The sequence below is a fragment of the Lissotriton vulgaris genome, chromosome 9 (genome assembly GCF_964263255.1).
Source record: "Lissotriton vulgaris chromosome 9, aLisVul1.2, whole genome shotgun sequence".
NCBI classification, from domain to species: Eukaryota; Metazoa; Chordata; class Amphibia; order Caudata; family Salamandridae; genus Lissotriton; species Lissotriton vulgaris.
In genome coordinates this window covers 882,948,725-882,974,588 of record NC_141697.1, presented here as the reverse complement: position 1 = coordinate 882,974,588, position 25,864 = coordinate 882,948,725, and the positions used below count along the sequence as shown (strand labels likewise).

At 42.7% G+C, this 25,864-nt stretch overlaps 2 protein-coding genes across 3 annotated transcripts in view; one reads left to right on the top strand and one right to left on the bottom strand.

The window, feature by feature from the left end:
• BCKDHA (branched chain keto acid dehydrogenase E1 subunit alpha) overlaps nt 1–23,455 on the bottom strand; it is a 159,387-nt gene extending 135,932 nt beyond the window's left edge. Inside the window, exons 1-4 of one of the 2 annotated variants that reach the window (XM_086938630.1) lie at nt 23,437–23,455; nt 22,727–22,842; nt 10,279–10,458; nt 4,561–4,647 (exon numbers count right to left, since the gene is read on the bottom strand). In XM_086938630.1, coding sequence (XP_086794756.1) covers nt 4,561–4,647; nt 10,279–10,458; nt 22,727–22,813 — 354 coding nt within the window. In that variant the 5' untranslated portion in view covers nt 22,814–22,842; nt 23,437–23,455. Of the gene's footprint in view, nt 1–4,560; nt 4,648–10,278; nt 10,459–22,726; nt 22,843–22,953; nt 23,055–23,436 lie in introns of those variants that run through there. The other variant, XM_086938629.1, reaches the window with a different exon arrangement.
• Nucleotides 23,456–23,506: 51 nt separating this feature from the next.
• Nucleotides 23,507–25,864, top strand: part of EXOSC5 (exosome component 5) — a 235,397-nt gene continuing 233,039 nt past the window's right edge. The window contains exon 1 of the mRNA XM_086938631.1: nt 23,507–23,794. Coding sequence (XP_086794757.1) covers nt 23,689–23,794 — 106 coding nt within the window. The 5' untranslated portion in view covers nt 23,507–23,688. The remainder of the gene's footprint in view (nt 23,795–25,864) is intronic.

Below are 25,864 nucleotides of genomic sequence, written 5' to 3'. Positions count from 1 at the left end.
ATAATCAATCCGTTTTTTGAGTTAGAGGAGGGGTCTAAGATAAGAGCTTCAGGGTTTTCCATGAGCAGGTTGTATTTAAAAGGTTTTGGAAGCATTTTTAGATAGATTTGAGGGGTAGGCTATCGCTCGGGCGTTATTACCTGCAGGAAGCAGATTGTCTCCCATCATTTTGTAAACGGTGCATATAGCTCCTCTTGAGGAGCCTCCTCCGCTATATAGACGAGTTTATGTTTTGGTGCAAAAGGTACTCTCATAATTGCCGCTGAGAGTACCCTGTAGAGGGTGAAGATATCTATTCCCTAGTGCACTTCTCTTTACATTTACCCATTTTATGGTCTATTCTTTCTTTTAGAGAGTTCTGTGCCCCTGCTATTAATAGTGAGCGAGAGGAACTGTGGTGGTGGTATTGGTATTGGTATTAGTGGTAGTGGTATGGGTATTGGTGGTGGTAATGTTATTGGTGGTATTGGTGGTGCTGGTATTGGCGGTGGTATTGGTATTAGTAGTAGTGGCGGTATTGGTGGGGGTAATGGTATTGATGGTGGTGGTACTGGTGGGCGTGGTATTGGTGGTTGGAACTGGTGGTGGTGTTGGTATTGGTGGTGATGTGGTGGTATTGTATTAGAGGTGTTGGCTGTAGTGGTATTAGTGGAGTTGGTGGTGGTATTGGTGGTGGCATTGGTGGTACTGGTATTGGTGGAGGTATTAGTGGTGGTGGTAGTGGTATTGATGGAGGTGGTATTGGTGGAGGTGGTATTGGGGGTGGGGCTGGTATGGTGGTGGTGGTGGTAGTGGTGGTGGTATTGGTGGTAGTGGTGGTGGTATTGGTGGTGGTATTGATGGAGGTGGTATTGGTGGAGGTGGTATTGGGGGTAGGGCTGGTATGGTGGTGGTATTGGTGAAGGTGGTGGTATTGGTGAAGGTGGTGGTGCTGTTAACCCCTTCGCTGCTAATGACGGAACGGTTCCGTCATGAGCATCGGTTGAGCTGTGCTCATGATGGAACCGTTCCGTCATGACCACGCCCGTTTGCATTGGGGCCCAGCACAGGGGGGGAATCTGGATAGCATGCATGGGGTTAATAAAACAGGCTTTTGAAAACAACCAGTCAGGTGGTTTTAGTACAGATGACGTGTAACACAGATGTGCTGTTGTCAGCTTCAGCCCATTAGCACAGGATTATGTGCTACCTGGAATTCACACAACTTAATTTGCTAATCATTTCTAAATCCATTTTACTTGGGGAGTTGAAACAGTCACGAGATAACGCCAGGTTAATGTGATTGAAAGCAGGCGGCCGTGCTGCTTAAAAAAAACACAAGCTGTTTCAGCTAATGCAGCGCATGTCCGGCCTGTAGTAAGAGAAACTCAAAGTAAATAGTGCTTACATACTAAATAACGGGTCCCGTGTAACAACTGAAGTAAAAGGGCCAGTGGCAAGGGAGGGTACAAATGAAGACATGGCCGTACTAAGGAGGGACTAACAAGCCAATTAATGAATCCGACGTCAGCATTTATGAAAGACAATAACACAAGGCAATGAAAATTATGGGAGGAGAGTGGGCGCGGCTTCTCTCCCATACTCTACTACAGCAGTCTCGGAGAGCAAGCAGTGCATGTGCGCTGCCGCTAGGCTCAACCTAAAAAAGCATAGTTCTTATCACGAATCACTATGTTATCATTCTACACCGAAGATAAAACTGCTCTAGGTTCGGCACAAAGTAGTGGAAGATCCTTAGTTTTATTCAGCACACACCCATTTCAGCTCAGTGCGAAAGAGATTATTGAACACCCACTTTCAAAGCCACAGTCACTCTAATACAAAGCCTTGGGTACAAAAAACAGACTCTAGCTGGTGTGGTAATTTCCACATTCCCCTTTGATGTCTACAGGTCTGGATGTCTGCATGCACAAATCTTCTCTTCTTTCCAATTTTAATAAGCTCATTTTGAAAGAGACCGATCATTGCCACGAATTAGCAACCATCTGAAAATGTGCAGGGCCCTCATTACATAACACACCTGTTAAAAGCATCCAAATACCAAACTTCTGACACTCCAGTCCAACACACATATGGAATCACAACCAAACACACAGACACCCATATAGACAACCACACTGACACACACACAGTTTCTCTCTCTCTCTCTCTTAACCTCTTCTGCGCTGTGCGAATGTTCGCGCTGTGCGGGCGTTTTGATGAGTGGGTAGGGTTTGGACAGCCCCCGGCCGTCCGCCGCACACGCCCACCGTGACACGACACAAGGGGTTAAACACCCACACACACCTGCTGTCGGTCTTGTTTGAATTTGTTTATGTACTGTCCATTTAATGTAACTGTAGGTGTATGGGGGGAGCGACCCTGTTTGTGCAAGTCATTGGTGTCTCTGGTTGCCTTAGTTAATTCCCACATGTAATCTATTACATAAAAATATTCAGAGATGCAAATGTTACCAAAGAAACAATACGTTGACATGCAAGGTGCAAAGCAGCCATTCTCTACTGCCCAAAATTCACAGCTTTTAATTTTTTAGTCATGTCCTAAAGAATATACTTGAAACTGTGCACTTAGGAATTGTTATCACTTGTACCATTTAACTGTAAGAGGGGATTTTGGAGTTCGTGCCTGTAAAATGTGAATCCTTCCTCTCTATAAAGGGAATAAACAGATGGGTGCACAAGAAGAGACTTAAGGGGGGCACCCAGGAAGGCAGAGAATCAGATCTTGATGAGCAGCGTAATATGCTCATGTGCAGCTACAGTTCAATGAACAACACACATTCGCTTAATCAAGAAAAATACAGGAACACAATCCCCTCGCCACATCATCACAATATGAATTAGACTCCAGTCTGGAATCAAAACCTATAAATAAATCAAAGAACTGCTTAAAGTAATGCAAGCACGTACCAATGGCAGAGAGTGTGATGTACAAATTATGTTATCGTAACTTGTGTTTTCATTTGACGAACGACTGAGGGATTTTAATTGTGCATACAAGCAACTATTCATTCAAGGAGTGATTCAAGCACTTGAGAACGCCAAGATAAACAGGCGCACATTTCTTCATGCCAAAATGTTGTCTATTGGGCAGGAAAGCAGACCGTACCAAATGAGCATTTTCTCTACCGCCCTATCCAAAAATGCCTCACCCTCATTGTTGATCTTTCATTTCTCTAACTCCTTGGACTGTCACACATAACGAATACTTTGCAGTGCCAAAAGGAGAGACACATTAAGAAAAAATACCAATCTCCCAGGCTCACGTTTCTTTTTCCACCCCAGAAAAAGCAACTTTCTGTACCAGGTATTTCTAAAAATCAAAACAACAAGTCATGAAAATTTTAAGATCCCGGTTGTCCCAATCTTTTCTGCTCCTAAATCAAGTTTCCATGGCTACATTACCAACAAAGCACTCCACCACTCCGTGATGCAGAGCACCCTTAATGAGTGTGTCGGGCGCAGACCAGACAGCGGATCCCATCACAATAAAAGTGCTATTGTGAGCACAAGCGTGATCCTGCACTGGAACCAGCACATTAAGCGGCGCATTCTGGATGTGTTGAAGTTTAAGACATTTTTTGGCAGTGCCTAGGTATAGTATATTGCTGTAGTTTGAGATATGACTAGAGCATGTACAAGAGTTTTTCGGGCCAGGAGAGGGAGTAGGCCTAGGATTTTTCTTAGGACTTTCAGAGTCCGGAAGCATTTTCCAGCTACCTTCCTGATTTGATTCTCAAAAGAAAGTTTTGGATCAAACCAGACCCCGAGACTTTTGGTTTCTTCTTGCAGGTAGTGGATGGCCTCAAGATTTGGGGCCACCAAGCCGAAGACCAGATTGAGGAGGCTTTCCCCACGATCAATACTTCAGTCTTATTGCCGTTCAACTTAAGGCAATTGTTGGACATCCATGAGGCCAGCTCCCCTAAACAAGAGGAGAACGGATTGGCTGCTGTCTCTGTGTCCTGAGATAAGACGACGATCAGTTGCGTATTATCCGCATAAGGACCGATGGCATCCTCATGGCACTATGGTATTACAGAAGTGACCACAGATTCTCGTTTGGCTCCTTCCATAATACATATCCCACGGGTGCTAAGTGTGTAACAGAAGTCACAAACACAGTCTGTTCATACCTTAGATTACTCTGTGATTGCTGCAACTTCCATCGCTGTCAACTAGGCAAGGAAGCTACTATCCCTGGTACAGCTCCTGTTGCTCTTTTTTAAATGGTCATAAAGGCAGCAGCAAAACCAGAAAGTAAATAGAGCTAAAGAGTCTGTTTTCTTTCTTTTTACTCTCCATACACTGCCCTTCCTTTAGCCTCCTCGGCAGCAAATAAGAGGTTGCGGAGAGGAAAAGGTTCAAACCTGTGATGTCACTGGGATCAAATGGTGTGTGGGGTCACTTCTACCACCTTGGCATTTTGGTTAATTGACACATTTGTAAACTGAAAAATAAGTACGCAGCAGGAGGCCAACTTCGAAATCAGAGCTGCTTCACCAGGATTAATTCCATTAAAGTTCAGGTTGGCTACCTAGTTCTTAAAAGAGATATATACCTGTCTCTGGGACTCATACAGGATGCGGTCCATGGTGTTCAGCAGCGTCATAGTCTTGTAGAACTTCACCACCTTTTCTTTTGGAAGCTGTGGAAAGTCAGATTAGAATGGATTTTAAAAAACAAAAAAAAGTGTTAAGATATGCATTTATGTAGGTAAACACTCACATTCAGACAAAGGTACACATGCTGCTTCCTGCCCTCACCCTGCAAAGTGAGATAGGCAGCCTTTAGCAAGTCAGCGGTGGAAACAAGATTTTTTTCACTCAATGGAATATGTGCCTTCTGCCCGCACAGATGCAAAACTGAGATGGACATAACTCGCATAGTGTTGCCAAAATTGTATGGTGTGGAAGGAGTTCTAGAGCTCAGAAAAAGTCTATTCTTTACAAGGAGGTTTGAATTTGGGAGTCTAAGGGGACACACTATTTTTGTTTGGGGAAAAAAGCTCAACTGTACTTCACATAACCATTCTTCAAATAGATATGTTAACAAGCATTGGCAAAGCTAATGGGTCTCGCCTATGCAAGAGCTATTGGCTTTGTCAATTTCTTTTAGCTGTGTAACTGTTTTTAAACCAAAGACAATATCCTTATTTTACAGTATTTGATGTGAGCATAGCAGTGCCATGTTTTGGATCGTTACCAGTGATCCTGCAATTACTCTAAGTGGGACTGTTTGCAACTCGCAGCATATCTACAACCAAAAGTGGATCATTGACTTTACCAGATATTTGTTTTGGCTTCAAATGTGACATAAAGCAACATAAGTTGCTAGCTGCAAAACTGTCCCAAGGGTTTTTGGCTCAGAGAATGAAGCGGGGAGATGCGATTATGGGCAGAGCTGTGGACTTTGGAACTGGGAAGTAAGTTCGAGTCTTGGCATTGGCTGAGCATCCTGTGATTCTGGGCACATTACTTAATCTCCCTGTGCATAAAATTTGAACATGAGTTTATAATAAAAACAAAACGGCCACCTCTTAAAATTATATAAATCAATCCCAACAGTGTGCATGGAAGAGCAACTAAAGCTTCTTGGTATGTGGGGCTCAGAAGTTTTATGCATACTAGAGGCTTCTAGAGCCATGTCAAAGGTGGCATGTGCATACCCGCCAACATTTTAGAAGTGGAAAGTGGGAGATTAAAACAATTAAAATAAACAAAAAGTCGGGAGAACGTAATTCTCCATCTGCTTCTATTGAGGGCGAAGCAATATCAGGTGGGAGACAGCCAAAATAAAGCTATTTTTGCTTCAAAAATCGGGAGTCTCCCTACTGAATCGGGTCATGTTGGCATGTGTGCATACCAGCTTGGTGGATTGATGCTGTAATGGGGGTTTGATGGAGCAATTAACAACATGGAATGGGTGGGGACATGTCATGCATTTACTTCTGCAGTATGGTGTTTACCTTTATCACATTGTGCCCGTGGTGCAAGTGTATATACATTTTAAAGTAAATGGTTTTGCACCACGAGTTAAACACGGTCACACCAGGAGAAAGACCATGTTCAATTGATATAGACATGCAATGTCACACAAAAACGAAATCTTGGCAATGAAAATGTTAGTCCGCCAAGAGAAGCGCCCCCCCACAAGTTCTGCTAGCTAGAACAACATGCCATGGCAAAAAAACATGCCATGGCAACACAACATGCCCCGGACCCAGCAATCAACTGACAATTCAATAGCACCATCAACTGCACGATCTGAACAGTATAATAAATCTTCACAGCTATTTGCTGTTGGAGCATAAACAATGGTAAACCTCCGAACACACTACTTATTGGATAAGGTAAGTTCTGTGACTGTATTGCAGACTCATAGTACTTATCAAACAATTCATTGGGTATTACTGGTTGAATCGTGCAAATGACAAATAAGGAAAGCCTGTTACATTGCATGCCTTTAACGAGGGCCAGTATGGCTGCTGCAAGGTTTAATTCAGAGCAGTGTGCCAGAATTATGCTTTTTTTATCACTGTTGCTCCATGCACATATACCTATACCTATATGTATGCTGCATGCATACTAATACTACTGTGGAAAGCTATCCGAGGCCCTCTTTACACATGCCCCTGTGAGCCTGCATTAGCAGTGAAAATTGGTACACACTGAATATTAGTGTCATATTTATTCTGTTTAACTTTCAAATATGCAGTACTAGACACACTTGTTGTGCTTTTGTTTTTTGTGTATATAGTGGCTTCCCCATACCCTTGCTTGGCATGATGGCATTTAGGGCCTTCAAGGTGCTAGACATGCACGGACCCTTTTTGCATAAAGTTATTGGCATTCATTGCAAACCAGACCAGAAGTAGTGCGGTACCTGAGCACTAGTTACATTAAACATGTTTTTATTTTAGGAACAGGAATATAAAGTGGTTTGCCCAGAATCACAGGATGGTGAGCCAACGCTGAGACTCAAACCTGATTCACCAGCTTTAAAGTAGGCAGCTCTGGTGGTAATGCCACATTCTCTATCCAGTGAGTGTTGCGCCGATGTTTCATGCCAATAAGCAAATAGATAGGATGCCTGGGACCATTAGCAGGGAGGAGTATTGCACTAATTTATACTTTTTTTGTTCAACTCAATACTGTAACTAGAGCTCGGTCCTAAGTAACTTTAAGAAAGAAAGGCACATGGGATGCTTATAGAGGTAATCTAAGGCTCCATATAGTGCGCACTCTGTATCGGGGCATTTCAGTGCTTCATAACACAACTACACTGTTTTCACGCGTGCGTTAAACATAACATTTTAAACATCTGCTCAACTGTTTATTGCGGTGTGCCAAGTGCAGTATCTTGCGTCACAGAATTTTGAGCTAAAGTCAGGATTCCCACCTGGTTCCTTAATTACGATAGCGGCAGCTCTCTTCCATAACTCGGAGATGTAAACTCATTTGCAGAGACTGTCTGCCTTTTCAGCACTAACCTGCAAAATTACAAAGGCAAACGAGCTGGAAGCAAAAGTACTGATATATCTCATGGAACGGGAGGGTGATTAGAACACATGTCAAGCTGGGATAGATGTGCCAAAACAGTAGCAGCGGTGAAGCTTAAAACAAAGCAATACTTCTGATTGAACTGCCCTAAACCCCATGAACCATGCTCAGCTGAGAACTGCTGAAAAGCGGTTCAAATACCAATAAAATACAGCAGGCTGGCAAGATGTGCACTCACAAGGATGATGCAAAGATAAAGAAGCAAATGAAAACACAAGGACATGTGAAAAGCGCTGGTAATCAAAGAAAAGCATAATCTCCCAAAACATTTTCTTAATGGGACAAGTATACGGCTACAAAGTAATAGTGAGTTGCTCCTTGTGGGGGAGACAGCCCATGGAAAGGAGGGGCAAATAGGAAAGATTAGCCACTTGGAAGCAAGGCTTTTTAAAGGACACTCAAAGAAACAAATGAAAAATAGTGGGAAGGCTGTAAGCCGACAAAGTATATTCAACATGTCTCAAAGAGAGAGTGCAAGAGCGGCCTAAGCTCGACCTAAAATCAAAGGCTTGAGAGAGTTTTGAAAAGAACCTCAGGAAATAATCCAGTAGATCAAGCTCTGCCACAGTGCACAATGTGTTTGCAGCAGAAAAAGCTTGTATTCTGTACTCCACACAAAACTTGTGAGCACGGAATTTTGTTGCCACAAACATCAAATTTACCTGAAAACGTATGCCATACCAAGTATGAACACTCACGACTCAAATCCAGGGCAAAAGGCATATATAGTGTGCAAGGCTCATGAAAATACAGGGCCAGAGAATACGTACTTTCGCCTCCGGCTCCCCCCCGCTATACTTGGACACGGGACCGTGTCCTTTCAGCACCGCCAAATCTCTCAACCCAGTCCTGAAGATGATCCCGATTAAAAGGATCGAAACGTCGTCGACTACTCAGCGCAACTGATGGCGCATTTTTCTTTGTGGTTCAACTGAAATGGTTGTCAATTTTTCATCTAAAACATTGTAAATCACTGTCTTGAACCTCATATACTCATTGTATATACTTGCTCACTTCCGCACCTTGCGTCTTTTCGCTGATTGCACATGGTCACTTGCATCGCCACTTTTTGTGTCACATACACAATTGAGCACCGAGTTCAATTCGGGTTGTTCATGCAATTTTTGTTTGCCTACAGTGCAGCTACAACTGCACTTTTTCAATTTTTATCTTAATTATATGATGCCATGTTTACATTTAAAAAACACTGCTAAGTCTTCCTTGTTCTTTTAGTGTAATGTATCGCACATACATGTTTAACTGTCCTTCCTAGTGATACCAGTTGAGATACTGTTGCCTTGTTTCACGTATCTACCCAAATCTCAATGTGGTTTATGGGTTATACTCCTGTTGTTAAATATAAGTGCTTTGGATAGAACATTAGTTTCGGGGCTGCAGGATATCTGCCCATCGGCTGCTTTGCAATAAATACTCTCCATCTTTTACTACACTACTGAGTGCCTGTCGTCAGCTGTTCTCAGTGAATGTTAGCACATTAGTAAGCCACGGAATGTTGGTGCCTATTTCATTTAGCCATGTAACACATTTCCTTTTACCTACTGTAAGATGCCTTTGCATCACGTACAGGACCTACAATGTATGTCCATCAGATAATACGCCACAAAATATCTACACAGTCATTGCCATTGAAAAAATATACTATCTACTGATTACAATAGCACAGAATTTCAGCACATTAGTTATTGTGTCACATGACTCTTGTTCATTAGTGATGGTGCAAAAGAATGCTCTCCCATTGGTTATGAAGCCACATGACACCAGGATCACAATTCGTATGTGACTGAATGCTTAGCAGTCAGTTTCTATACCATTTAATGCTTGCCCGATTAATGCGCCACAGAAAGCCAGCTCATCAGTTACTGTATTACATAATAAACATCTACCAATTGCTCTACATACAATGCCGTCCATCGGTCACAATAACATGTTGCTGCTTTCCCTGCAGTTACAATGCCATATAAAGCGTACACTCCACCTACTGAGCCACACTATTATGAAGTAAATAAATGCCCATTGGTTACGCTGCAACCAAATGCTCTTTGGCTCATAAACAATATACCAGAGTTGGTGGGAATTAGAAAGTTGAGTGATGCTCATTTGAAAGTAAAGTTTCCAGTGGACATTTGAAGGTACTGTTACAAGTTGGCCTCACACAGGGTGTGTAGGGCTTGGAATTGCAACAATTTGCGTCCTAATAAAATGACATGTGCCATCGATCAACACTGCTGGGGTGACAGGTACTCATGATCTGACACTTGCACGAGAAGATGCCAAGTAAGTGGAAAGCATTTGTTCAAAATCAGCTGCATGCTTGAATTAATTTAGGTCTCAAAACAAGCATCAGAACATTCTTCTGTTTCAAATATGGGTTTTAGGTTAAAAATTACTTTGAGCATAATACATTGGAAGATGATTTGTTTAGGTAACCTGACCGGTACTGCAGAGGAGATTGTAAGCTGTTCAGCAGCATTAACTATGCCAGGATTTTCACCACATCAGAGATACCTTACCTTGCAACATGTGTTTCACATATAGTATCTCCACTTGGCATTCCCAGGTCAATGATGACCCTTATTGCAAAGGCATACATTGAAAATCAAGACAACAAAGTTGTTTGTTCCTCTGAACCCCACACTTGCATCACCCAAACAGCTGTGTATTGTGCTCCCTTTTCCATCAATGATGGGGTACTCTACCTGAGGGTCTTCATCTGGGTTGATGATCATCCCCTGGCGGTCCATAACTCTGTAGATGGGAATCCCAGAAATCACGTTGGGCTGAATGAAGTCCAGTTTATCCACAAACTCAGCCGAGGCTCCAGGAAACTGCGGCTTCTCCTCCAGGGATGTGAACTCATTCTGCTGACGGAGACCATGCTGGGATGAAGAGAGTGAACAAAGACAGCGTGAAAAAAACATTTCAAAATGGAGAAAAAAAATAGCTATTTTCTTGGTGTGATATGATCCCATTTTCAAACAACAGCTATCTTTGTTGCAGCAAACTACTCAGCAGCATTTCAAGAATTTTCCATCAGACAGATCAAGTAGAATAAAGGCCAATACAGTACTTTTATGCTTGCCTCATACAGACAGAATAAAAAGAGAAAAGCAGTAAATTAAATAAAATGCTTATAGTGCAATCAGCAGCAGAGCAAGTTTTCCTCAAACATACAGCAACCATGTGACTGGCTGTAAACAGCCCACAATTGCTTTGAGGGGTCTAAAATTACCTTATGGACAATGAAGCATGCCCGGAGGCGTATATTTGATGTCCTGAACACTTGTTTTGTGCTTCATTAATTAAAAGCGTTCTGGATTAACAGTTAAAATCACCATGGCAGGGATCATATTCAGACGTCTCTTTGAAAAACGAAACTTTTCTTGAGACATAGTTTAGATGCTCTTTGCTTCTGCAATGTAAAAGCTCTTTGAGCTCCACGTAAGCCCATTTGTCCAGAACGGTAGAAAACGGGGTGGTGATGGACGGAGCATCTGAATCAATCAAACACTCACATCCAGTCAGATCTGGGTTTAATCCATCACCGTTCTTTAGCCCACTCTGCCACCCCAGTTCAGACATGGCTATATGCAAATCAGTCTGACCCTGTGCCTCATGGGAACAGTCCAGCTCGAACTGCCAAGCCATGTCTTCCCTGGACCGGAAACAAGCTTCCGATGCTCAGATGGGAGTCCCTTGCTCACTTTGCCACTGGATTCAAGCAAGCCGGGCTGAAGACGGCTGGAATGCCAGAAACCGGTCCTCGGAAGCTTGTTTACGGTCCAGGGAAGACATGGCTTGGCAGTTCGGGCTGGACTGTTCCCATGAGGCACAGGGTCAGACTGATTTGCATATAGCCCTGTCTGAACTGGGGTGGCAGAGTGGGCTAAAGAACGGTGATGGATCAAACCCAGATCTTTTGACTGGGTGTGAGTTTTGATTGATTCAGATGCTCCATCCATCACCACCCCCTTTTGTACAGCTTTTGGCCGCCATAAGTGTGGCAGGGTATGCTCAGACGCGAGTCCCTTGCTCACTTTGCCACAGGATTCAAGCAAGCCGGGCTGAAGACGGCTGGAATGCCAGAAACCGTTCCTCAGAAGCTTGTTTCCGGTCCAGGGAAGACATGGCTTGGCAGTTTGGGCTGGACTGTTCCCATGAGGCACAGGGTCAGACTGATTTGCATATAGCCATGTCTGAACTGGGTGGCAGAGTGGGCTAAAGAACGGTGATGGATCAAACCCAGATCTTTTGACTGGGTGTGAAGTGTTTGATTGATTCAGATGCTCCGTCCATCACCACCCCCTTTTGTACCGCACTTGTCCAGAACAGCATGCCTATATGAAAAGTCTTCGTGATATGATAACTAGTACTTATTTTTCAATTTGAATGCCACAAAAAATAATGTTCTCATGCTGAAGAAGACAAATTAAAGACTGGACCAAAAAAATGTCAACACAATTATTCTGAATGTCCCACAAATTTCAGCACATCAAGAAAATCATCAGGCGGCATAATAATAAAATAAAAAAAATAAAAAAACTCACAACAGAACTAAGAATCTCAGGAAACCCATGTATTCTTGGAAATAGGAATTATGGTGACCAAAATAGGGTACATGGGGTAAAATGGAGCAGAGGACACAGGTCGAAGTAGCATACCTATTACAGAACACCCTTGATTTGACCAACAACATGAAGGAGTTAGAAGCTGTAACTGATCCAGACAACTCAAAAAGAACATAGCAAATAACCCTCATCACATATAGAGCAGGTTTAAGAAGAAGTCTATATAAGATGGTGCTTCAAATAAAAATAACTTGGAGTTGTTCATTAACATCGGTAAAGGACGTAAACATTTTGAGAGAATTCCTAGCGAAGGACCAAGTCCCCCTTTCTTTCCTCACTTTTTGAAAATGTACTATACGTTTCTGCTGAGCTATTTTTTTTATTGAAACGCTCTTTTTCCAGTATATTGTGTAAACAAAGGGTAGGACTGAAACAAATGAGAAGTTTTATTACAAAGTGAAATGCATTGATCAAATTTATACGAACACCTTTATTGGCAGAATTATTAGACAATTGCAAGCTTGCTTTTAGATAATTGGAACGTTTTATGTTGTGTAAGGCAGAAAGAAAGGTTTTAATGAAGTGGGGTAACGTTTCTGCCATGCAAGAAATTATTAGCAATAGATAGTAAATATCATTTTGAACTGGATATGTTCAATGGATATGGTTTTGTTTATTAAGGACCTTTAGATGTTTCATAAATTTAGAGTCACTTTTTGTGTGTGAAAATACTAAAATGTCTAAGCAGCAGACAGCATGTACTGCCTAGTTTGTCGTTCTATGCCGTGTAATTTAATTGACCTTATCGAATTTATACCTCTAATATTGCATAAATGCAGTGGCCTTGATAACTGCCTGTAAGTTCATGAGCCAATTATATCATATGCGTACTTGGATGAAGATGATACCCAGGGCCACTGGAATCATGCAATTCGGCAGTCACAGCATTTTCTGCATAATAATGGTTCTCATATACTAATGTTACTAAAATACGGCCATGCATGTAGCCGGCCAGAGGAAAGCCCTCTGCAAAGGTTAAATAGTCACTTTTCAGTTGTTGACTTGGCTAGTAAACCGATAACAAAGAGGAGAAAAGTTGTCCCAGGTTGTGTTACCATGTTTGACAAGCATTGGCAAACCCAAAAGGTCTCGCCTTTTTGATTTATTGGCTTTGCCAATGCTTTTTGATAAAGCTGTGCAGAATCCAACCCCCCCAAAAAATTATAATAGAGGATGTGACTATGTCATTTTGTAGGCACATGCATGCATGCTGGCGCATAGAATGATGAGGCCACCATTTCTTCTTTTTTTTTTTTTTTTTACCAATCCAAGATGGCTGGGGGCCACTTGCATTGGTAAGAAAAGTAACTTTACTTTTATGAAAGGGCATTTTGATGTCCGGATCGAGCAGCAGCAAATGGCAGGTGTTCGACTATCCAGAAACCTTCCAAATAAATACATTATTTTAAATGAACAGGAGGAGGGGGGAGCAATAGAGGAGCGAGTGAGGGCTATGGGTAGGAGGAAAGCAACAGAGAGTGGGCAGTGGACGAAGGAGCAAACAAGGCGCTGGAGTCTGGACAGAAAAAAACTGTGAAAAAAAAAGCCAGGCAGGGGTAGTGAAACCAATGGGCGAGTCTGGGAGGGGAATGAGGGAGCAACACAAGTGCGCATGGGGAAGGTTCTGTCGGGAATTTAATATACTCTACAGTTGGTTCTGTAGGTGTTTAATATAATCTACAGTTGGTTCTGTTGGGTGTAATATAATCTACAGTTGGTTCTGTCGGGTGGCAGAGAAAGGACAAGCACAAGAAGAGAAATGCAATCAATTGAATAAGAAGCAAGCAAATTACAGCAACAATAAAACCAACCAATGGTAAACAATGGCTCTAAACCCACTGTAAGTTTTTGTTATGGTTTGTCAGTGGCATTTTTTGCAACCAGGCTAGACCCAAAAATAATAACATGTGCTGCATAATTTTCCTTTTCTTGCAACACAACTTAGTCAACTCTGCTGCATAATTTGGTCCTTCCTGCTGCACAATTTCAGTGTTCCCGATTATACCTTGGTGTCGAATTTGCCTCGAAGTCTCCTTGCAGGATTCCCAAACAAATCTTTTGGAAGGAGATAAGAACATCTGTTGATCAGACAACTGGCAGAGTATTTTACGTGAACCAATGTATTCACTGCTGATGGACCTTTACTGCGTTATATACCTATCAAATTCTCCCAGTCCTTTAAGAAACCCTGCTTGTGGTACACGAAAAAATGACTGCCTTATATTAGTGCGCTGAATCCGTTCCTACACAATACATCTGAAGGTAGGGACTGTGGATCATCTCCACCAGTCTGCGGGAGATCCCTCAGAAAAGTCAGTCATAAACTACGGAAAAGTACAGTGATGCCATACTAGTAGCTCTTTGGGTGCAATATAAATGCTAATTATTAACACAATACCAACAGACCATCTTCACAATCTTAGTCTTTAAATAGCAGCTTAAAAAAATTATGTTGGCTTGAAACGCAACACCTGTTTTTTTATTTTGTATTTAATGGAATATTTTTGTAGCGTGGTCCTAGCAAGGCACAATTTTCAAAAGTATTGGTTTTGTTGTGTGTGCAGGGTGCACTTGCATAGAAGACATTTACAAAATTCCCAAAATATATAGAGCAGGAGAACAGAGAACCAACATGTCCTCTCCAAGTGAATGATAGCCTAAAAGGTGGGAAAAAGTATTAATCAAGTGATTGGTTGTAACAGTATCGGGCATTGGGTTATTTTATAGCTTGTGAAAGAACACCAGCCGTTCACCGAAGCCTCAGTCGACCAAAGGATGTAAAAGTAATGTAAAGGATTGCAAGGGCAAGCACAAAATATAAACGGGCGAATAACTCAAACTGTTTATTGTGAAAGACAAATAATCTGTTTTAAACAATTCAACATACAACACAGTAAAATGCTAACATTAAAATATAAACTCTACTGAAGGGGCACAAAGAACACGCGAATACTTAAGGCGATCTTCACTAGCAATGACAAAGGAAGCTTTTGCAAATAAAACAAACAAATTAAAAACACTTTGAAGCAGGATTCTGGCTCAAATGTAAATGATATGCTTTTAACAAATAAAAATGCGGGATAACTTCCGGACTCTTATTGGTAAAAGTGACACGGGTAGTTAACATAAATATCCAAATTAATTTGGGCATGGTATATGGCTAAATCAATTTGAGTCCTGCTGTTTCAAGAATGGCCGGTCAGCCTACTTCAGTAGCTCATTTGCAAATAGTAAAATTATTTGTGCGACGTTACAGAACCTTGGGGCTCCCGCCAAAACACCTGAAACGTAGTTAACATGTTAAACTCATCTTTTACAGCTGTACTGCGAGCTAGTCAATGACAACCGCGCCGCCCCCATCTTCCGGGAAGTAAAGGTCCTGCTGCTCTGGAACAGTGCCAAACCCTCTCACACCCCTTAAACGGAGCAATAGGAGGCAGGCGGCTTAGCGCGCGCACAAACACGAGGCCGGCTTTGGGTCTGGTTTAACCAGACCTTTAATTGCATCGTATCGCGGTTGTAAGTCAGTGAGCCATACCCTCTGACGAGGAGCGAAGAGCACTAGGGCCAATTAGCCTACATTTCGCAAGATGCGATTACTTTGTGTTGAACATGTTTAATTTTATTCATATTAAAACGATAACGATTGTAAATTTACATTTGACACTGATGTTTTTATAAATAAGCAGACTGTTCTTTCTGAACTGCAAGTGTGGCCAAACTCTGACAGCTGGTGGACAGAGTTGACATATCTTCATGTAATCGCAATCAATGACTGGAATTGCATCTATTTAGTGCTTTATGACCCTGAAAAGGCAGAGACTCTCTCGGTGGCCTGGCGCATGCCCCTCTTTACACTTAGGAACGCAAAAGACAGCTCCATGGACTGAATATAAACTCTGGCGTCGCATAAAAAAGACACTATTTTAGGTACCTCATTGCTGAGTGACGTGGGAATGAATGACACACTGACTGCTAATGAAGTTGTCCGAGGAAGTCGACGTTTAGGACTTCGGTGTTGTAATTAATCAGCTTTTTTGGAAGACACAGTGTTCATGATTCCAAAATGGTAGCTAATATAGTGAATTAGGTAATTAAACACAAACATGTACAATGTGTGCATCTAACATATTTACAAGATTAAAAACGCGATGAAAAACAACATTACATTTCCAGTTTTTAAATAATCCGGTAATTAAAGCCAACAATACATGTTATGATAAAAACCACATTCTCCCTAAAAGAGGCTAGCGGAGGCTTCCATAGGGAATACCCACAAACTGTGTGGCACTTGGCCAAGGTCCTCCCACAGTGTAGTCCCTAAGCTCATCATCAGGCTGTGGGGCATTGTCGGTCTTGGCTCACTAACCTTAAAATCCCGTTCATGGCCTATTCGAAGCAAGGAGAGCACTATACATAATGTTCATGTGCATCTGCACAACAACCGCAACAAGGCGGGGTATGGGATTATGACGCCCCTAGAAGCCCACGAGGCCTTAGTATGCAGCAGGAAGAGGGAATTGATTGCCACACCTCTAGCAACCCACCATAGGCCTAAGTGTGCGGCATAGCTAAGCTAAAAAAATGTACTGTTGAGCCTGCAGTGGCCAAAGCTTCTTCTAATCAGGGTAGGGAATTAAAACCTCTTTACTCTTAACACCTACTTCTAGACGTAACGTCAGAAAGGCAGGATTGAGATACCACTAGCAACTTGCCACTGACCAAGACATAGGGCATGTCTACACATGGGAAGAAGTGTGCTATTAAGCCTGCAGTGAACAGAACTTGTGTCTAAATGAAATGGGGGGCAGGGCGAAACATTTTGCTCTTGCCTCCCCTCATCACCTTGTACTGGCACTTTAAACCCTAAGTCTCTGTGTTGGATTTACAAGAGTCTTGAATATATCCATAAACTGTATAAACAAGCGAACCTGATAGTAGAACCTTCTAACAGCACCTAACTTGCTATCCCTCTACCAGTGTTGGCCCCTCTATACTTGCTGGGGACGGTGTGCACACTGAATCGCACCCACCATCACAGTGCTAGTTCCCTTGGGACCCTAAGAGTTCAAAACACAAGCACAGGTGCACCACACATCAATTTTAAAGCAAAAATAACAATTATACAGCCCATATCCAATAAAGGTGTTCTTCACATTTTCTCTTATTATTCCATTTCCAGTAGATTAAAAACAGAGTCAAATTTTATGACTTTTCACACAGTACAGCAGACGTGTTTCGTCTAGTACAGGACTTCTTCAGGGCACTAAATATTGGGTGGGTCAAACACATCCAAAGGCTAGTGAGTAGCAGGCTTCGTTGCTTATAAATAGTTCCCCGTCAAGTATTATATTGTTTCAGAAATATGAACCGTCTATATCAAGAGCACAAAAGGGTGATGGCTAGTAGGAGGATCCCAACATTCGGATGTCGATCACCGCTGTAATGTATTACACTGAGGTTCACATCCAAATCTTGCAGTTTTTAATTGGATGGCATCCAGGAGTGAGCATTCCATGTATTAGAACACGCACACCAAGACTATACAGAATGATCTACAGGTAGGACAAGCAGCTCCACCCGGCTAAGATAAGTCTAAACAGTATTAGCCTCTACGATTTACATGAGGCGTCGTACCTAAGGTCATAACAAGACGGAGGAAACGTCCCGAAATATTGTCTCGTAAATTGGTTATAATATTAAACGAATAGAAGACCAACAGCCGGAATGAGGCTGTTGCAGGCAGGATCCCAAAGAGACGTGGCAGCAATGAGTAAAGGAACAATAGTCTTGAATACATCCATAAACTGTACCAGCCAAATATTGAGCATTATATTCCTGGTGTTTAGTGACTCCATTGCTGCTGATCTGCAGGTCCCGATTCCTAAGCTCTTGAATTCATTCAGGGGCGGCTCTAGGCTCATGGCGGCCCTGGGCAGGGAGCGTAGGTAGGGGGCCCTGGTAGAGGGGGGTCTGGGTGTGGCGGAGCACGGAGGCCACTGAAGAGGGGGCTCAGGGTGTTTGGAAGTGGAACAGAGCCGGAGGCCGCCAGATCCCTGCCAGGGACCGCCACGCAAATATGTATCCATCCTGAGAGGATTAATATATTAAGGATATATATTGGCGTGGTGGCCCCTGGGGTTTGGTGGCCCTGTGCAGGTGCACAGCTTGCACATGCCTAAGGCCGCCCCTGATTCATTACACAGTAGAGCTACCCGCTGCGGATTCAAGCAGGGGCAGGTGCAGAGAATGTGCAGCAGCATTTCCTTTTTCTGGTGACATAACAGCACATCATATCCCCCCATTGCCCGTCATCTTGCCATTTGGGTTTAAAGTTTATGGTAGATAACACGTCCAGTCTCATGGACAGTAACTTCTTTCTGACTTTGTGAGCGTAGGCAGCCTCAAAGAGGGCTAAGTCCTTTAGATTGTAATATGTATTTAGCACCATCCACCCATGCTCTCGTTTAGCTACTACTCCTTTATATTCCTCCTGGCACTGTAGTCTAATGGAATGGTTCACTATTCTTTTGAACACTTGTTTGCTAGTGTGTAAGTGCCAGGGCACACCCAAGCCAAGTTTCTCAATGCGTTCCTCCAGATATCTTTTTAAGTTGCTCATGTCTCTTGGAAGACTGATTTCAGACCAGACGTAATACACAAGTAGCTCTGGCTGCATTCTTCAATTTGTGGCAGCATTTTATGAATGCCCCGGGTCTGGCGAGTGTTTGCTTTCCAGCGAAAACTCATGCCTGACTTGCGCTGGCGATGCCGACCTTGGAAGACTCGAACAGGCTGGTGTATGATCCACACATTATTTCTCCTCAATACAAGAGGGTTGGTAATAATTTTGCCTGGATTACTGTGGACAGGGGTTCCAGATTATGGACCCAGAGGGATTTCGATAGGTTTGAAATGGCAGGGTTTAAGGCCAGCACTTTCCCTTTAATGGCTTCTTTCTATGGTATGAACAAGGCTGTTGAGTCGGTCTTAACCCCAGGGTAAACATAGCTGGATGTCTCATCTATTGATGTTCCGTTAAAGAGCCATCTGCTCTTCTTGGAAATTAGATTATTTTTTTGCGAGATACGCTTGGTTTTCTTTAGGTTGATTTCTAACTGATTGTCAGCTGTATATACAGCTATGGAGTGTATCAGCCTTTAAAATCACACTCTGGTGTTACTAAGAAGCAACAGGTCGTCTGCATATAGGATATTTGATAGCGGGAGGCAGCCAAGGCTGGGGCGTGGGAGATCAGCTCATGTAAGACAGGTCCGAGATATACAAACTGAATAAAATAGATGCAAGAACGCATACTTGTTTAAGGCAATCAATGTCTTCACCTCTTTCGATAGACGGGTACTGTCTCCCACCTTGATCTTGACCCATGTGTTTGTGTAAAGCAGCCAGATATCCCCAAAAGGTAGGACGGGATTCCCCGGCGCTGAAGGTTTTCCCACAATTTGTTCATTGGGACAAGATCAAACGCTGCTTTAGAATTAAATAAACACAGAAACAGAGGTATACAGGTGTCATTTGTTCTTTTCATGATGATGCTTACCGCCATTAAGTTTGAAAGCGTCCAATGGCTCTTTGAAAACTCAGTCTGGTTTAGGGGCCATCTACTTGTTTCAAGTGCACATGCTGATAGATCTTGTAGTAGTAATGAAGAGAAGTATTTGTGATCTACATCCAGCAGTGCAATTAGACGACAACTGTTAAGCAACAAGGCCGATCCACCTGTAAAAATTGGATAAATAATTGGACCCCTCCAGCTGCCTGGAACAACCCCCTCAGCTAGCACAGTGTTAAACATCACAGCCAGAAAATTTGCCCATGCAGATGTGTTCTGTTTGAAGAGAGCTTTGGGTATACCATTTGGTCCTTGTGCATAATCAGATTACGAATACGCAATGATCTTAGTTATGTCTGAGGGCAAGTAGTGCAGTGCAGCACAAACAATGCTTCTGTCCCAGGAATCTTCCGAGGGTGGATCTGAGCAGGTGGACTAATCAAGCTTCCTGCAAAATCCGTCTCCAAGTAGCCTACCTGGGATTCCAAAATAAAATTGCATTAAGAGCTTCTGAAAGAACAGGTTGGGTAGCCACCATGGGTCAATGTTTCCCCTCAGGGAAGCTGCAGCGTATAACACATTATGTCAAAACTTTGATTTTATCTTTTATTAAGAGTCCGCTGCAATAGGTTGATATAGAGCACCAGTAAGAATAAACGCAATTCACAGACAAAATTCATAATACAAAATAAACATCAGCAACGTCAATAGTGTAGTTCCTTATGTAGTCACTAACTTCAGTAAACAACCATTGGCAATGCCAAGATGTCTGGATTTAAAGGTACGTTGTATGGTAAAGTGAAATATTACAAGTAAATGGTATTGGAATGAACATGTATTTATGTGGACGAAAAGAACTGTAGAATAACATTGGTGTAGGTTACAAGGTCAGATAACATTTGCACTGCCAAGCCAGAGCTAAACATCCAACTAGGCGTCAACAGCGCCAGGATGCCTTTTAGGTGGTAGTGCGCTTTATAAGTTAAATAAAATAATAAAAATAAATAAATAAGGCTAAAGACGGTCCAACTCCCATCTGTCCAACTGCTAGAGAAAAACATCATACATTATGTAGTTTTCTAAGACACGTTTACAGTGTTACAATGTTACAATGTCATGTGCGGGCCCCTGAAATAAAGCTCAGGCAGCTTGCTCAATAAACAAAGTGAACATGACTGTGTGGATGGCAAGCACTTTTTTTGTGGAAGCACACAACTTCTGCCCAATCAAAACATGTACACCTGTCTCCCAACATGTGGACTAAGCCAAAACCCCACTCTAGTAATGCTCACATAACTGTCTGACGACAGCTGCAAGCACTGTCAAGCCAGACCATAACAAGCATACCATGCACCACACATGCCCTATCAGGGCAAACGTCCATCAAGGATAGACAGCACTGCAAGAATAGCAACCATGCCTAGAATGGTTCAACCGGGGACAGCAGTGCAATCTTCCCGCCCACGCAAAACAAGTGCAGCCCTTCAACCAGCAACCATGCACCCTACCCTCCCTCATAAGACAGGTAAAGCAACGCTATCACTTATCAGCGGTACAATCTTCACTCCTCAACAAAAAAGAGGTACAGCATACCAGCAGCACCTCATTCAGTCTCACACAAAACAGGCAGAGATAGAAACAAGCTTCTAGCGCTTCTTCAGGACCAAAAAGAAAGTAAGATACAGTGTATGTGTATTAGAGATGGCCTCATCAAATGAAGTGATGCCACCAGAAGGACCCTGGAGGTGGTCCAATGTAAATCGAGAAGAGGGAAGGGGATAGAGGGAAAACAAACAGACAATACAAGAATGAGTCATGTCTATGGTGTATAAGTTATAGTACACCAAGATGGTCCCTGTAGGGTGGACCAGGTTAATATCTCTGGCCTCACAGTTATGGACCAGACGGGGTCTCGATAGTGGCTTACTTTCTTTTGGGTCCTGAAGAAGAGCTAGGGATCTCCTCCTGAGGCCACTAAGAGTGCAAAACATGTCGACCCAGTAGATTCCACATACACACTTGCACATTATCTTACAGATACTGAGGGCCATTACTACCCTTGAGCCGCCACCAGCCTATTTTTTTTTTAAACTGCGACAGAGGGATCTCTCTAATTAAACCTGCTGTTTACAGATAGCCTCTAGCCACTTTTAACTCACCTATCACTTCACGAGCACTACCTTGCACTCATCATTATAGGGGTTAAATTAAAAAGATCTCCGCCAAAGAGACCCTTCGGGGGTCCCGTAGGACATTGCAGCACTGGCCCTTCGAGAAGCACAGCCTTATGAGGAAGCAGGACATCCCACAGAATGTGTGAGGGCACTAACTAAAAGTCACTTTGACTTCCCTTCTCATTTCTTTAAAACAACTCCCTCTGTCTTCCCTTAGGAACAGTGGCCCTTTATTTTGATAGATGCAAAATTGTAACAATTCAGCTTGCCGTGGGTCCTGTACATAAGTGCAAGTTACGCTGCATTACAGGCAGGTACTGAGTATTTGCGCTTCTTTCATTTGATAGGGAGAGCACCAGCATTTCTCAATACCAGTGCAATATTTTTAAAACTAACAATTCTCAGCAGCAAACAAGTACTCTGGGATTGCGAGAATCTTCACATCCATATTTCAAATACTGTCAAGCTTGCATATTGCTTCTCAGTCTCTTAGCTAAGTAGATCGATAATAATGTTTTCGTTGACAAACACGCCAAACTAAACGAAAGAATGTATTTAAATAAGCTTATGGTGCCTTCACAAAACTGTCTGAGCGATCGTTTGGAACCATGTCGCTGAATTCCAAATCCAAGCCCTGCCTGCGATCTCCTAAGACCACCGTGACATTGAAAATGATAACATGACCCTTTAAGGCCATCACACAATTCTAACAACAACAGACACTCTCGCTTCTGCCCTACAAAAGTTGAAAAAAAGAAAGAAACAGACTTACGCGGAGAGAGACCGCGCGGGACACCTGAAAACACCCTGCGTTCCACCGCGTCCGACTCAGCCTTCTAAACACCGCAGCGGCCGCCATCTCTGGAGCCGGTCAACTAGACAGGTTGCCTGTGACGGAGGACACGAAGAAAAAAGTCTCAATAACGACAGTTCACAATTTACATCGATACATTGTTTATTCTGGAACATAAGGGAAGGTGAAAGGCAACTTCAAGTTACATTGTCTAAGATTACTCGTTGTCAGGCAACTGTATGATCAGTCTCAAACATCTGGTCCCTTTTAGAGTACAGTTTGGCTAACCCGGTGGCCATCTTGGTATGAAAAATGCGAATATTTTAAGGTATAATGAGATAAACAATGGTAAAAAAGCAGTAACACTAAGTTATCGTGTATAGATTATTCCTAAAAACGAACGATACTTTACAACAGTTTAGTTTGCAATAGATCTTAAATATTGGCCCTAGAACGTACATTCTCTTTTTTCATGTAGCTCCTAAATTTTCCAGCACAGCCCTAATAACATGTTTATAGATAGTCTTAAACGCAATTGCAGTATAATAAAATGGAATAAATGCCATTTGACCAGTAATGCCTCATCTCTTTCAAGATGGCGAACCTGCTCCTCTCTTTGAGCCATGTTCTTTGCTTCACCGCAGACAGAATTATCTATTTTATTTTGATGGAAATTAAATGACTCCTACCCAATATGTCCGCTAACCTCGATTTTTATCTTGTTCTGCCAGTTCCAGTGTTTGAGTGTGCAATAACATTAGTCCAGTTCCAAGATGGCCGCACCCGGATGTCCTAGAAGACATCGCCGCCATATCAGAATGGGATTGTTTTAGTTTTGCGCTACCGGTAGACACTTGGACATTCTTCCCTCTTTAGATGGTCGGCGGTTCTAATCTGTAAAAAGAGGAGTGACTCCGTGCTTGATTTGAGTGAAAGGCATCATGGAGGCTGTACCAAGTTTGAGGGATATTTATGGAAGCCTCAGAGTTTTCGCGTGTGAGCAGAACCTGCTCTCCAGACCGGACGGGTCCGCCTCCTTCCTGCAGGGTGAGAGACCAAGCATGGCCCCAAAATATTTTGAATACCACCTGTGCGCCTTTCACTCACCACGTGTTTCCTACCTTCCCATTGTTAGAAAGCGAATTGCCCTTCTGGAATTATCTGACGGTCCATGTTCTGTGTTACAGTTGACCAGAACTTGGACATGACAAGAAAACGCAGTTTATGCGTTGTATTGTTAAACGACGGTTACAATAGCACATGTACCTTTTCCATGGTGAAATAGTTTGTTTTGTGAAGACAGGAGACACGATGTTGAGTTTAATCCATATTTAACGAGTAGTGAAGTGCGGCCCCTGGAACCTCCCTGAGTTCATCTGCAACTGATCTGATCTCTCCATTCTAGATCACAGAGCCATCACCTCAGTTACATCATCACCCGGTAACCATCTCCAGGGACACGCATTATGATTTCATAGCGGGATGCAACCTGGTCATTACAATGTAGAATTAATATAACAAAATGTATACAATCATACTGCGCTTACCAGAACACGACCGCATATTCATCCAGTTCTTGTATTAAAAAGTGAAGCTCTTTTATTTTGTTCTACCCAGCTGTTTCAAAATCTGTTTCTTGGTGGTCAGTTTTAGGGTTTGTTTTGTATTTATTTACTTAATCTGCCTGAATCCCCTTTTCAGCAACAACAAAAGTCATATCCCTATTGTACAATGCATCATTATTTTGCAAGTGCCTCACTATGAGTGGCTTTGCGCTTGAAAACACCTAACATTAATGCAATTATCTTCAAGATCATATATACTTGTAAATTGGTTGATACCATCCAAAAAGACTGTGAGTCAGCTCTATTTCATCTGTCCATAACTCCCCAATTTACGCTGTCAGGTCTATTGGTATATCGTCCCCCTGGGACAGCTAGTCCTTGGATAACTTCATTACCGGACCTCTTAGCCCCAGTTATGCTCAAAGCGTCTAATTTTACTATTTTAGGAGACCTAAACATACATCTAGATGATAATGAATGCCCTCATAGGAATCAGCTTCTCTCTACCCTGGAAGCATTCAACCTTCAATTACTTAACACAGGTCCTACACATTGTGCTGGACACTTACTTGATCCAATTTTCCCCTAGACTGTTCCCGCGAAGCGCTTCAAATCACCTGGTCCGATCACTCAGCTGTCCCTTTTTCCTTAGACATGGCTGAAACTGCAACAAGATCTGCGATAGTAAAATCGAGGCCATCTCGGAATTGGGGGAAGGTTAGTATTCCAGAACTTAATAATTCACTGATTAAAACACTTCCGTCTATTGACGCACCAGTCACGGCTCTCAACAGTGCTACTGAACTCTGGCTAACCAATGCTGTAAATCGGGCGCTACCTATGACATCTAAGTCTACAGTTTCACACCATCCTCCAGCCCCATGGTACTCGGAACAACTCAAGAGTCTTCGCTCACAATGCAAGACCTTGGAGCGTAAATGGAGAAAAGGCTACTCTCCTTCACGTAAAATCATATATAAAGAAGCCTTAAAAAAGTACCATAACAGCTGCAAAACTGCTAAAGCTAACTACACTACAAAAACAGTGACTGATGCACAAAACTGTCCTAAGGTGTTATTCTCCGTCGTGAAGAAACTGACCGGTGCAAATTCCTCTCCCCCTCCCCTGGCTCTTGATGCCACCCAGTGTCAGTCCTTAGCGGATTATTTTATATACAAAGTGGATCTTATTTACGATCATTTCTCTCCACCTCCTGAGACCACTTTTTTCACCCCTAATACGGTCCAGGAATTGGTGAATATCACCACTGATGCAGCAATCACCACTTGGCAGCCTCTAGACGCCACTTCTTTTGTGTCCTGCCTAAATAGTGTGCGATCTGGATCCCCACTGGATGTGCTTCCGGCCAAAATATTAAAACAACTGGATCCCCTTACTCATCCCATTTTTATTAAATTACTAAACACTTCCTTGAGCGAGGCCCAGGTCCCCCAACCTTGGAAACATGCCATGGTGGTACCTTTACTAAAAAAATTGGGTGCTGATTCTTCCAACCCTGCCAACTTCCGCCCGATATCTCTGCTGCCAATTT